The following is a 14,339-nucleotide window of genomic DNA, read 5'->3' as shown; positions in this document are numbered from 1 at the left end:
ATCGGCTTCATGCTGGTTTACCAAATAAGCCACCACGGGCTGGGCTTTGTAGCCAAGGGGCCATGCCCAGGGGTGGGTTCCGGCGGCTGCTACTGCCGGTTTGCCTTGCGCATGTGTGTGCTTGATGCGTGATTGATACATGCCTTGATGCGTGCTCCACGTGCATGCACAGTACTAAAAAATACTTCTGTGCATGCGCAGAAGTAAAAAACAAGACGGCAGTGCCTACAGCACCGCGAAGAGAACCGGTTCAGGGGCGTGGCAGGCCAAGTTACTACCTATTTGGCTGAACCGGTCTGTACTGGCAGGAACCTACTTCTGGCCACGCCTCATTAAATTAGAATTACAAATATTGGAGTAGAATTCATATTCTAATACAGAAGATTCGTAAAAGTGAATATAAAGATAAAACCAGAAACTTTTCTTTGGGGTTTAATGGAAAAAGATTTTTGGGGGAAACTTTGATATTATATATGTTGATGGCGGCAAGATTACGTCACGCACAAAAATGGAAGGGCATTTCAATTGGCACAAGGGACGAATGGCTGCAAAAGCTGATGGAGTTAGCAGAGATGGATACATTGACTGCTTTGATCAAAGAAAAACAATAATTTGCTTTTGATTGCACTTGGAAACCACTTCTGGACTTTGTGCTCGAGGTGGGAAAAAAATATGAAACTTTGACTTTGGGTTTTACCGATTAGATAGATTTATTAAGAGCGAAATGGCTAATTTATGCTATTATGTAAAAATAGAAAGTTGAGGTTGGATGTTAGTATCTTGTTTTACTGCATCAAAAAGGAATCTGAAGTCACCGCCTTTTGTTCTTTTCTGCACTCTTCCCTTTCCTATTTTTCCTACTGAAAATAGAATAGAATAGAATAACAGAAGTTGGAAGGGACCTTGGAGGTCTTCTAGTCCAACCCCCTATTCAAGCAGGAAAACTGACCTACACAGATAAGTGACTATCTAGTCTCTTCTTAAAATGACCAGTGATGGAGCACCCACAATTTCTAGTGGCAAACTGTTCCACTGGTTCTGTTTGCTGTGAGCGTGTTACTTGGAACCCTGATAGAGCCCAGTGGCAAACACAGGCCCCACCAGAATGGACGGACCACCGCACCCTTCGTACCCAGCCAAAGCCCCCGCCCTCCTCCAAATCTGCAACCCACTCACAGCAGCTGAGAGGAGTGGCTGGCCACATCAGCTCTTGGGCTCGGCTGCGGTGTCCGTGCGGGTCCACGTAGAGGCCGAAACCGCTGAAGCACAAGATGAATTCGCTCAGGCTGACCTCCACGGCTTTCAGCGCTTCCATCTGGGCCACGGCGTTTGCCCGAACGTCGTCCGCGTGAGGCAGACTGACCGGAGATCCTTCGTTGAGCAGAGGGTAGAGGGAGAAGCCAGACGGGTAGCCCACGCAGAGCCGGTCCCCCAATACATCCAGGCACTGGACGTATCCTGGCGCTTGGATCTCCTTGATACGGCGGTGGGGCGGGTGCGTGGCCGTCAGCTGGAAGCACAGGACCTGCCGTTTGCAGGCCACACACAGCACGGGGGTCATGCCGCGGCAGATCAGCCCCACGGCCACCGCTTGGCAACCTTTGGCCTCCACCACCTTGGTTCCTAGCGCCTCGGGGGTCTCCAGCTCCGCCCACGAGAAGATGCGCAGCCCATGGTTCTTGCCGCAGAGCACGGACAGCAGCTGAGCTTTGGGGGAGACCAGCAGCAGCTGCACCCGCCGGCAGTCGCCCACCCGCAGCACATCTGGAGGGGAAGCGAGGCTCATGGTCAGGGCTTGGCAGTTGCAGCCCCCACAAAGCTCTCCAGCCACAATAGCGGGAAATCAGGAGCAGGAAAATTGTGATGTGAACATTAGGATGTGCTGTTTTCACACTTATGACCATTGCAACTTCGTGATCAAAATTCGGCCACTTGGCAATTGACTCATATTTATGACCGTTGCAGTGGGGGGAGGGGTTAATGTGATCCCCATTTGCGATCTGACTAGCAGGGGAGTCGGATTAATTTAACGTCCATTTTACTAACTGAACAACTGTAACGATTCACTGATCGTAAAATGGGGCAAAATTCACTTAACAACGGGAGAGAGCGGGGGGCGGGCGGGAGAGAGGGAGAGCGGGAGAGAGAAGGAGGGAGGGAGGGAGAGTGAACTGCTCACCGTTTGTCCTGAGATTAATGAGAAAAAGTCCGTAATCCGTACCCAGAGTAAGCCTTTCCCGGTCTGTAAAAAAAAAGACACACTGTCACAATTAGTGTAGACCGGGGTCCTCCAACCCCTAGGCTGCGATACTGAGGCATGGTCCATTCAGAACCGGACTGCACAAGCAGTGGGCGAACACGGGAAGTTCCGTTTGCATGAGTGGTGCACGCTCGTGTTTGAGTGGGAATGTCCGATCCCTAAAAGTGACACTGCCATTCAATTGGGAGGAGGGGGGCCTTGGAGTCGATTTATTAGCAGTTCCAGTGACAACTGACATTTTACAACTGGTTTCGAAGCACCCTGAGATCCCATCACCTTTTGGGGGGAATGTTTATGATGGCCATGTGGGACGGTCCACTTTAATGTCTAACCAGGAAGATGGGAATTTGGTTCTCAGGGCGGTTGATAAAGGAACCATCTTCACACTTGTGTATTGGCTAAAATCTGCATTCCGACTAATGGGAGGGGTCTCGACTGCTTTAATTCCACTTGCATTGCCTAAGGGGATTCAGACGTTGCTTTGAACTTATTGTTTTCACTTCGGCTTAAAAAAAGCTTCCTTTTGAAATGCTCCGTTTCAAGAGTCTTCGCTTTCTTAAGCTAGAAGGAGAGGCGATCCTTACAGGGAAGCTCCATTTCTGCAAGTGGCATTCATGTGCACCCGCTGGAGCTGTGCACAAGAGTGCACACAACCACTGCTTGCACACAACCATTTGCACCACCACCCCCCGTGATGGGTTCCGGATCCCGTTGCAACCAGTACGCTGCTACACGGCCCGGCGTCCACCATGTGCCTGCGCGTAGCACACGGATGCATACTTACAGCCCCCGATGCTTCAGCTGCTGGGTGGAGCATCGCGCAGATGCCGTATGCTCCGTGAGCATGCGCAAAAGCCTCGATCAGCTCAAATACAGGCAGGGAGGGCGGGTGGCTGGGCCCACCGTACACTGTACCGGAACAGTACCTGGTGCCCCCAGAAGGCCCCAGTATGCCCGTACTGAGGTGTACCGGTTGTATCTCATCACTGGCCCCCACCCACCCACAGTGCTGACCCATAAAACTGGGAAGGTTGGAGACCCCTTCGTGCACTCCACCGCAAATCAAGGCCACTGTCCCTGCTCCAGAAACTGGGGGAGCAGACCAGACCTGTTGGGAGTATACTCCTAGTGTTGGGTAGGCAATATAGATTTGTATACAATAACAAATGGTCGATGTTGCTTTAAATGAGTGAATGTACTTATCAGCTGTGATTAACTTTGCAATAAGAGGGAGTCAGGAAAGCTCACTCCCTCTCTCTGCTTGATAACTACTTACTCGCTTGATGGCTGGAACGTGAACTGCGACTGTAAGCAATTGTTTGTTCTTTGAATTGTGTTTGGACGAATATCTACTATCACTGCTTGTGAAGCTATTAGTAGTAATAAAGCTACTTGTTTTTACTGACAGTGTCTGAGACTCTATTCGTGTGTTTTCTACTACTAGCAACGTTCCTTTTCTCTCGGTGTACATTCCGCTGCACTACTTTCTGTCTCCGAACGGAGAGACCCCTAACAAGACCCACCCACTCCGATCTCCCAGAACCGTAATTTCAGGAAGCACCTATGATTGCGGCTGAGAGGGCGTGGGGGATGAAGGGCAGCCCGTTGTCGTAGGCCTCCTTCAGCACGTAGACCGCGCGGTCGCAGTGCCGGTTCTGTCGCAGCAGCTGCTGCAGCTCACTCAGCACCTGGGTCCACCTCTGCATCTCCGCCTCGCTGTCGGCCAGGAAGAGCACGGAGCTGGTGGTGGGAGGGCAGGAGAGCTGAGTGGACGTCACCTGCGGAAGGAATGGGGTAAGTGAGCAGGATGCCAGCCAGTGCCCGGCAATGCTCCAAGCTGCACCCCTCCCAAACCGGCTGTAGTAATTTGAGATCTGACTCCGCCGACAGCATGCGTGGAATCCCCCCCCCCATTCTGTCCCCATGACGGCACTGAGAGTTGACACCCCTTTTTATAACAGGTCTTTTTATTCACAAGGATAAACAAAAAAACCAAACATAATTAGTCCCAACAAACCAAGTTAATCCAAGAAATCCAAATTGCTGTATACTGAAAACGAGCGGTTGTTCATTTCCTATTTATTTCCTCCTATTTATTTCCCAGCCAGGGAGGGACTGGATAGTGTCTGCGTCTGCTTTTCCCTGAGAGCCGTCTTATTCCTTTCCTTTGCTCTCCTCTCCTCTTTGCACATAAGCACATCTGGGCCCCATCTGTTCCTCCCCCTCCCTCAGCTCAGGCCCTGAAGGCAGCTGCCTCTCCACCTGGGGGAGGACGGAAGGCCCCGGTTCTGCCTCCCCCTCCTCCTTGCCTGGCTCTGCTGCTACCTCTGGCAGCCGACGGGCCATGATATGTTTTTGTTTGTTCCTATAGAAATGGCTAGTAAAAATTTTGGGGAACAAACTTAAAAATGACTGCTTAAAAAAAGTTGACTGGCGGTGAAATACAAAAAAAAAAATTATGTTGGTGAAATACAAAAAAGAAATCCAATATTTAATACTACATATACTTACAGCGGCAAGGATCACCTTCGCCCAGAAATAGAAAAACAAACTAACCCCAAATGAAGATGAAATAATAAGAAAGATTATGGACTGTGCTGAAATGGATAAATTAACGAAAGAAATACAGGGAAAGAAAGAATCAGAATTCTACCAGATATGGGATAAATGGTACAGGTGGATGGAGGAAAGAAACAAAAATCAATGATAGAATTTAACAATACTCAAAAATAATAGTTATGAGTAAATAAGAGGGTTAAGAATGATGAAATCTAAATGAAATACGATAGAAGGGGAAATAATATAAGGTGAGCGATATCGATTGATGATTGCTAAGATAAAAAACAGGAAGTTCCTGTTCGCACTGTATTGTATAAATGTGGTGTTATGTCTAATTTTTGTGTGTGTGTATTTTACATGTTTGTTAATAAAAATCTTTAAAAAAAAGGTGACTGGCTAACTTACCTCCAAATCAAAACTAAATACAATAATGATACTAAATTATATGACGTTGAAACACAACCACACGAATTGAATAAAATTATTCAAAGCGCAGATAGAAAGATGATAGGGAGAATATATAAATTTCTCCTGAAGTATAAAATGGAAGAGGAAATTGTGAAAGAACAAATGATAAAATGAGTGCAGAACTTTGGCTATAATATTGAATTAGACAAATGGGAAAAATTTTGGGGAACAAACTTTAAAATGACACTATCAGTTGCGTACACAGAAAACCAGTGCAAAATGTTTTACAGATGGCACCTGGCACCAACAAGGTTAGCTAAAATCTTAACAAATACTTCCCCAAAATGTTGGAAATGCGAATCAATACACGGAATATATTACCATTTATGGTGGACCTGTGAGGAGGCTAAAAAATTTTGGGAAAGGATCAAAAATTGGCTGGAGGCAATAATAGGGGTTAAAATAGAATGGAAACTGGAAGTTTTTTTTAATTAGGAATAATGTCTGCGAAATACAAAAAAGAAATCCAGTATTTAATATTACATATAATTACAGCGGAAAGGATTGCCTTTGCCCAGCAATGGAAAAACAAATTAACTCCAAGCGAAGATGAAATAATAAGAAAGGTTATGGATTGTGCTGAAATGGACAAACTAACTAAAGAAATCCAGGGAAAAGAAGAATCAGAATTCTACCAGATATGGGATAAATGGTAAAGGTGGATGGAGGAAAGAAACAAAAATCAATGAAAGAATATAACAAAACGCATAAATAATAAAGTTATGAGTAAAATAAGAGGGTTAAGAATGGTGAAATCCAAATGAAATACAATAGAAGGGGAAATAATATAAGGTGAGCGGTATCGATTGATGATTGCTATTAGAAAGAACAGGAAGCTCCTGTTCGTATTGTATTGTGTAAATGTGGTGTACGTCTAAGTTGTGTGTGTATTTTACATATTTGTTAATTAAAAAGAGAAAAGAAATGGCTAGTATATACAATAGTTCATTTAGCGATTGTTCAAAGTAACAACGGCACTGAAAAAAGTGACTTATGACCATTTCCGACATTTACGACCATTGCAGCCTCTCCATGGATACACAATTGAAATTAGGATGCTGGCGGCCACTGACTCGTATTTATGACAGCTGCCGTACCCTTTTGTGACCTTCTGGCGAGCAAAGTCAATGGGGAAGTCAGATTCACTTAACAACCGTGTTACTAACTTCACAACAGCAGGGATTCACTCAACAACTGCGGCGAGAAAGATCGTAAAGTGAGTCAAAACTCAAACGATTCGCTTAGCAACAGAAATTTGAGGCTCCACTGACTACCTACATATAGCATCTTGCAAAAGTAAAAAAGATGAGGTAAACTTATTCTACTGGGCTCACAAGAGTCCGAAGTCAATGCTTTTTCTTCTTCTTCTTTTTCCATTTTCCCGTACACTTTTTCCTCTTCCACTTTCCCTCCCCTACTTCCCCATTATTTTCATTTTTCTTGGTATTCGATTTTTGGATAAACTAATAAAAAATTGAATGTCAAAAAAACCCAGTTGGGGCTTTGAACACATCCTTGTCGCCACCGTATAGGCTTTTATTTATTTTTTTCAGCGTACTGCCTTCAGACATTTTCAAATCCTGATTTTTCAGAGGCTCTTTTCCCACAAACCTGGCACAGACCCCCCCCCTTTTTTGAGCTTTAGTCCTGGGAAGCCCCCCTTGGGACTCAGCAGCTGCCCCACATGGAGAAACCACAGTTTAGAACAGTGTTTCTCAACCTTGGCCCACCTGAAGATGCGTGGACTTCAACTCCCAGAATTCCCCAGCCAGCGAATGGGAGTTGAAGTCCACGCATCTTCAGGTGGGCCAAGGTTGAGAAACACTGGTTTAGAATCTGTGCTCTCTTTGCAAGTGAGCTGGGAGACCCTCAAAGGCCACTCAACAGGACTCGTTCATTGCTCTGAGATCTTGCACTAACCACAACTCGAAGGTCCCCATTGGGTACCAGACAAAGGCATTCCCATTCCGGATGTTAATTGTCCCTTCTGGTTCTTACCCGGAAGATACAAGGCACATCTTTATTGTTGGCGTGGATGACATCGGAAGCCAGGACAGGAGCCACGGAAAACTGCTCATCCCTGTCAAAATGAGTAAGAAAACAATTCCTCATGGGCAGTGATTAAGAATAACAGTATAATAGTTGGAAAGGGACCCTGGAGGTCTTCTAGTCTAACCCCTGCTCAAGCAGGAGACGTGCCATTTTGGACAAATGGCTGTCCAGTCTCTTCTTGAATAATTCCAGTGAGGAAGCACCCACAACTTCTTAAGATAAGTCATTTCACTGATTAATTCTTCCCACGGTTAGAAAATTCCTCCTCAGTTCTAAGTTGCTTCTCTCCTTGATTAGTTTCCACCCATTGCTTCTTGTCCTGCCTTCAGGTGCTTTGGAGAATAGCTTGACTCCCTCTTCTTTGTGGCAGCCCCTGAGATATTGGAAGACTGCTATCATGTCTCCCCTGGTCCTTCTTTTCATTAAACTAGACATGCCCAGTTCCTGCAACTGTTCATCGTCTGTTTTCGTTTCCAGGCCTCTAATCCTCTTTGTTGCTCTTCTCTGCACTCTTTCTAGAGTCCCAACATCTTTTTAGTATCAATGAGTAGAGAAAATGTCTAAGTGTAATATCATAGAGGTTGGGAACTTCCATCCCAGGAGCCTAATGTGGCCCATCAATCTGATCCAAGCCTCAGATTCCTCTAAAGCCACTCTACGCATCATTGCTGGGTTTGCCTATCTAAGAAGGCTGCCATCAATCTAAGCCAGAGCTTCTCAAACTTGGCAACTTGAAAATGCATGTGCTTCAACTCCCAGAATGCTTTAAGATGGGAGAACTTCCACTCCCAGAATCCCCCAGCCAGCAGGCTTTAAGACGGGAGGACTTCAACTCCCCGAATTCCCCAACTAGCATGCTTTAAGAAGAGTGGACTTCCACTCCTAGAATCCCCCAGCCAGCATGCTTTAAGAGGGGTGGACTTCAACTCCCAGAATCCCCCAGCCAGGATATACTCACCGCATATCTGTGACATGCATGACACCCGGTGAGATCTTCCCTTCCGAGGCATCGAAGAGAAAAATCTTGAAGTCACTGACCACCACGAAGGCCTTCTGCCAGCCCTTCCTCACCCCGGAGGGTTTGGGCACCTTGGGATAAAAAGAGAAACAGGCAAACTCGTTTTCGCCAGAGAAGCAGCTTCGAGTCCAGGAAATATTTTCATTCCTGCAGGGCAGGAGATCCACTCAGAGTATGGGACGTAGAATAAACAAGGCGGGAAGGGACCTTGGACATCATCTAGTCTAACCCCATACCCAAGGCAGGAGACCCTTTGCCATTTCGGACTAATGGATGTCCAATAATTTCTTTAAAAGCCTCCGGTGTTGGAGCACCCGTATCTTCCGGAGGCAATTGATTAATTGTTCTCACTGTCAGGAAATTTCTCGTTAGTTCCAATTGGATCTCTCTCTAACCATCTTCCACCTGTTACATCCTAGGCCAGTGATGGCGATCTTTTTTAGCACCAAGTGCTCAAACTGGAACATGCTTCCATGTGCATGTTTGCGTGTGCCAGGGCACCAGAAACCCCAAACACCAGCTAGCTGGTGTGCGCATGCCTGTTTTGGGGCCATTTTTGGCTGTTCTCAGGGTGTAATTGGCCAGGAAACAACCAAAAAACAGCCTGAAAAATGGCCTGGTTTTTGGCTGTTTTTCATGCCGGTTTTTTGACCATTTTCATGCTGTTTATTTGGGCTGTTTTCATGCTGTTTTGGGGGAGCATTTTCATGCCGTTTTTCGGGCCGTTTTCTGGCACTCTTTCACCCATGAAGAGCAGCTGGCGTGTGTGCCCCGGAAACCAGGCAACGCCACATGTGCCCACAGAGAGGTATTTGCATGACAGCCCTGGCACGCATGCCATAGGTTCGCCATCACAGCCCTATGCCAGTGGTTCCCAAACTTGGCAACTTTAAGACTTGTGGACTTCAACTCCCAGAAGCTCTGCTGGCTGGAGAATTCTGGGAGTTGAAGTCCACAAGTCTTAAAGTTGCCAAGTTTGGGAACCACTGCCCTATGCTATCACTTCATATTTAGTCTGGAAAAGATTTATTCCCATCTTGCTCATTTTTTTCTAATTCATAATCCAGCTTCCAGCCTCGGATCTCTTAGTGGTGTCCCACCCAGGCTCTAACCCAGCCCACCCCTTAGCTTTTTTTTTTTCCCCACGGTCAAGCAAACTTTGAATTACAATCCTGAAGTTGGACGACAACTGCCATTCCCAAGATCTGCCCTACGCAACAAACTTGAGTCTCTTACTGTTCTGTCCCAAGCCTCTACAATATATATGGACGCAGACTTGGCTGTCTGCCACAACTAAGGAGGGAGATAAGGAACCCCTTGGCTGGCAGCCCAGAAAGCTATCGCTATGAAACAATCTTCTCCCAATCTTTCTCTATGGCTGGATCAGTAAATTGTTGTTTTCTGTAAAATTCCCCTCCTGTTGCTCCACCTATAAGCTCTCCGGGAGGGGCTAATCAGTAGCCACCTGTCCCTATTTCCTTCTGTGAGCCTTTTTCCAAAGCTGCTCCCTCCTCCTCGCAGCATACGTACGTCAGGGTCAGCCTCCCTCTGTTCTTCCTCACTGCTCCCTGACTCAGACGCCACCTGGTGGCCAACAGGCATCTCTAGTCCCTGCTCTGACTCCGAACACCCCCCAGAGTCTTCCTCAGCCTCCAGGGCAGTCCCATCGTGGTCATCGCCGTCAGATTCCACCAACAGCTCAGCCGGCCGCTGTTGGGTCACAACACTTACCGACAAATACCCCTCAAAGGCGGTGCCAGTTCCATTTACCGGATTCACCCCCAGGGTTTTCTGCAGCTGATCCGGGGGCATGGGGCAGATGGAGGCTCCGGCCGCACAGGACACGTGGCAGACAAAGTTGCAGGCTGAAGAAGAAGGGGGAAAAGCGAGAAAAAACGTTTTCTTGGTCTGTTTAAATTACTTAGCCCTTGCAGGAAGAGAGCTGTGTTGTCCTAGAGTAAGGTGACCAGATTTTCAGATTGGTAAAGAGGGACACCATTGACCGGGGGGGGGGGGGGGGGGGGGCGCTTGATTAAAAATTTTATATTTTGTCAAACATGACCCCAGGACACTGAAACCATCATAAATACGAATCTGTTGCCAAACATCAAAATTTTGATCACGTGACCATGAGGATGCTACAACGGTCGCTAAGTGTGAAAATGGTCGCTAAGTGTGAAAATGGTCGCTAAGTGTGAAAATGGTGATCAGACACTTTTTTCAATGCCATTGTAACTTTGGTCACTAAATGAACTGTTTGAGACTTGCATTATAATGCCTTATGCCAGCTTACATTTTCAAGAGAGAGAAGCTAAACTCCTTGTTAGAATTGAAATAGAAATGAATAGAGTAGAGTAAAATAGAATAGAATAGTTTATTAGCCAAGTGTGATTGGACACACAAGGAATTTGTCTTTGGTGAATATGCTCTCAGTGTACATAAAGAAAAATAAAATAGTAAGATAGTGGGATCCTTGCTGCACCAAGCCTTCACTAATCCTCTCACTTTCATCAAAAACAGTAAAAATCACTCATGCTTTTTTATTTCTATTTATTATTTTGCTATGGCCACATATGAATATATATGCACATTCCAAACAGATTTTCTTACTAAACAGCCACCATTCTCATCCATAGGCCACTAAAGGCCTCACCAACCTTTTCTGTATTCTTTCATTTCCTTCCATCCATTTTATTTATTTAATACAGAGTAGATTAGGCTGTCAGCCTTAGTCATTCTTCTAACATGACAACAATTCTTACCAACAAGGATGGTATTGGCACATTTTAGCTAATGCAACCTAAACATAACCAAAGCCTATTTCACTTCAAGTATGCTAACTTTATTCTATGCCTTCCCACGCATTACATGGCTTGAACGTTCGCGGATCGCCACCAAATTGCACAGGTGGTTGTTCTACCAGATGGACATCCTTACTTTTTCTCGAAAACGGGAGAGAGGCTGCCTTTCCTAGTCTAGCCCCGTAACAACAACCCTACGAGGTAGGCTGGGTTTTAAAAAAAAGCGAGTGTCGGGGAATTCTGCAACTGCATCACCTCTTCGCTGCTCTCGCTTCCCAGGGAGCTCCCTTTCCTCTCACCAAGCAGCCAGTTCTCGGAACAAAACGGAGAGGCTCAGAGGCGGATACGCCTGGCAGTCGATGGGGACGGTGCTGAGAGGGGCGTGCGCTGGGAAAGGGAGCTTGCGCGGTCCGCCTCTGAGCCTCTCCGCGCAGTCACCCCCTTCCCCGTCACGCCCCCCACCCCAAAAACAAACCACCAGCGCTCCTCCCGCTCCCCCACTCCCCAGGCCTGCAGCGCCTTTTCTTCCCGTTCGGCTCCGAGCCACCGTCACGGACCTCTTTTGGCTCCGCTCTAGGCACGGGCCGCCGCGCCGCCGTCCTCCCCTCCATCATTCCCCCTCCTCCCAGAGCACCACCGGAAACATGCCAACCTCAATACGGATGCAAAGGCATCACATCGCCGCTACCCATGTTCACGAGGCGCCGGGCATTGCAGGGCGCAGAGGAAGCCAGCAGACAGAGGGGAGACTTGGGGAGGGGGGAAGGAAGAGATCCCGTCCAGGGTGAAAAGAGGGAAAAGCGGAGAGCCTACCCTGGATGGGATCTTTTCCTCCCTCTCTCCCCCCCCGTCTCCCGTCTGTCTGCTGGATTCCTCTGCGCCCTGCGATGCCCGTCTGGGTTGGCTTCCTTGGACACTCAGCTGCCATCCCACCCCCACCTTCCCTCCGACCAACTGTCAGTTTATTCTTTCTGCACGTGAAAGCGCTTTAGTCAGTGGAGTGTGCGCTGGGAGGAATCTCTCTTCTCCTCCCTGCATGGACCCCACGGTGCCTGCATCAGAGCTCGGGCGGGATTCAGGTGAAGGAAAGGACTTTTCTTTTGCCAGCATCAGAGCTCGGGCAAAAAAAAGCAAGTATTTTAATCAGTGGACTATGCGCAGGAACGAATATATCCCCTCCTCCCTGCACGCATCCACTGGTCTATTTACCAGTTAGAGGGTCTGGAATTGACCGTTGCCAGTTGGGGGGCGCAGAGGAACCCAGCAGAGAGACCGGGGGAGGGGGGAAGGAAGAGATCCCATCCAGGGTAAAAAGAGGGAAAAGCGGAGAGCCTACCCTGGACGGGATCTCTTCTTCCCCCACCCCCTCGGTCTCCCGTCTGTCTGCTGAGTTCCTCTGTGCCCTGCGATGCCTGGCGCCTCGTGAACATGGGTGGTGGCGATGTGATGCCTTTGCAGGTGCCTCAGTTGATCGTGGGCGGATCTCAATTGATGAGGAACTCAATAATGGTGGCACATAAAGCTTTTTTCCCCCCTCGGAAACTGAAGCTCGTTTAAAGAAAAAGGGAAGGGCGGGCAGCTTCATGTGAGTGAGTAACTCCGGTGGTGGGAATTGGGAGGCTTTGGGTGGGCAGCGGCGCTTCCCTTGCAAACGGGGATCAGCGCACTCGCCGCCTCCCCCTCCCCTGGGAGGAGCTCTGCAGCGGGACAGACGAATGGAGGGGGAGATAACCCCTTCCTTTTCCGAGCCCCCAAACCCCGTCATCCCTGGCCTGCACCCCTGCGCCCAGGCTCCTTTGGGTTTGGGGCTAATCCGAATGGGTGGAGCAGGGGATCCCCAGGGCGGAGGCCTCCCGGTGCAACGGTCTTCCGCAGCTCCGGAGCTAACCTTCGCCTTCCCGCCCAGGATTGCAAGGCTGGAGGCCTCGGCAGCAGCCACCCCCACCCCCAGCCGGCCAACCCTCGCCCGTACCATGAGTTTACCGGCCAGGTATCCATTGAGCTGGAGGGCAGGCACCGTGGCTTCCTCGCGGCTAATCTTCCTGCTTGCCCCGGGCTCGGCTCCATTTCCTCCCCACCCATTTTCACTCCCTCGACTGAGGCCTTCGCCCCGCCCAAACCTACCTGCCAGCGGACCCTTGCAGCCTTGCTACGAACCTCCGCAAGGAGAACCGATACACGTGGCCGCCTCTTTTCCCTTCTGCAGCCACTTCCAGCCTCCTTCTGACATGCTGGTCAAGCGCTTCCCGCCCGTCCTTCGCTTTGGGGATCCTTCGCTTGCTCTCTTCGGCGCGCTTTGCATTTAGCCCTCACTTCTCATCTCTGCCTCCCCGGCTCAGCTGCGCCCTCGCTTCCCCCACCCGCCAACGATCATCCCAGAGACTGCAAGCAGAGACTAAAGGAAGACCGCATTTCAGTTAGCGCACCTCGGAGTCACCGATGCCGGCTTCCCCGCTGCGACTGGCGGGAATGCCAATGAAAGCTCGGGCTTCACTCCTCCGTCTGGGGCTGCGGCTAACAGGGATGGCCAAGCGCTTTCCTCAAAAACCCCGCCTTCCACACACACCCGGCTTCCAAAATCCGGGGAGTTGCGGGGAGGGACGATCTTCCCCTCTCTCAGGTTGCCCGGTTCCCCCCCCCCCCGTTCCTCTCATGAGTAGCTCGCAAGGGAAGGCCTTCCCTTCCCTTGCTAAAGGCCACCGCCGCCCACCCGAAGCGGCGAAGCCTCCCGATTCCCACCGGCACCGGAGTTACTCACCAGGGCAGTGCAGCAAAAACAAACAGCGGAGGCGAAATGAAATGGAGACTCGTGAGAGTCACAACTTGCGCGGCGTGCTTAAGCGGACTCCAGCCAATCAGTGAGCTGGCTGGGATGGAAAATTTTAAACACCCTCGTGCGTGCTTAAAGTTTTCCATCCTAGCCAGCTCACTGATTGGCTGGAGTCCAGGCCAATCAAATCAATGAGCGGCAGGCTGGGCTGGCTTAAATTTGTAGGTAGCATAGAACAGAACGATGAGCCAGCCCAGCAGCTGATGGGCGGGAGCTGCGAGCGCCAAAAAAAGCGTGCCTTTTAAAAAGGCGGGCGGGACGCGGGAAAATGCGTTGGAAGGCGGGTGTGTCCCGCCAAAAGCGGGACGTCTGGTCACCTTATCCTAGAGTGGCCAAAAATCAGGGGGAGGC

General features: G+C 49.0%; 1 protein-coding gene across 1 annotated transcript in view; it reads right to left on the bottom strand.

The window, feature by feature from the left end:
• Nucleotides 1-14,339, bottom strand: part of CDC42BPG (CDC42 binding protein kinase gamma) — a 119,032-nt gene that overhangs the window by 8,230 nt on the left and 96,463 nt on the right. Inside the window, exons 24-30 of the mRNA XM_032234334.1 lie at nt 10,089-10,222; nt 8,298-8,428; nt 7,286-7,367; nt 3,822-4,038; nt 2,180-2,242; nt 1,180-1,764; nt 925-927 (exon numbers count right to left, since the gene is read on the bottom strand). Coding sequence (XP_032090225.1) covers nt 925-927; nt 1,180-1,764; nt 2,180-2,242; nt 3,822-4,038; nt 7,286-7,367; nt 8,298-8,428; nt 10,089-10,222 — 1,215 coding nt within the window. The remainder of the gene's footprint in view (nt 1-924; nt 928-1,179; nt 1,765-2,179; nt 2,243-3,821; nt 4,039-7,285; nt 7,368-8,297; nt 8,429-10,088; nt 10,223-14,339) is intronic.

The sequence above is a fragment of the Thamnophis elegans genome, chromosome 17 (assembly GCF_009769535.1).
Source record: "Thamnophis elegans isolate rThaEle1 chromosome 17, rThaEle1.pri, whole genome shotgun sequence".
Lineage (NCBI taxonomy): Eukaryota > Metazoa > Chordata > Lepidosauria > Squamata > Colubridae > Thamnophis > Thamnophis elegans.
Note: the sequence above shows the minus strand (reverse complement) of the source record. Positions and strands in the feature narration are given on the sequence as shown.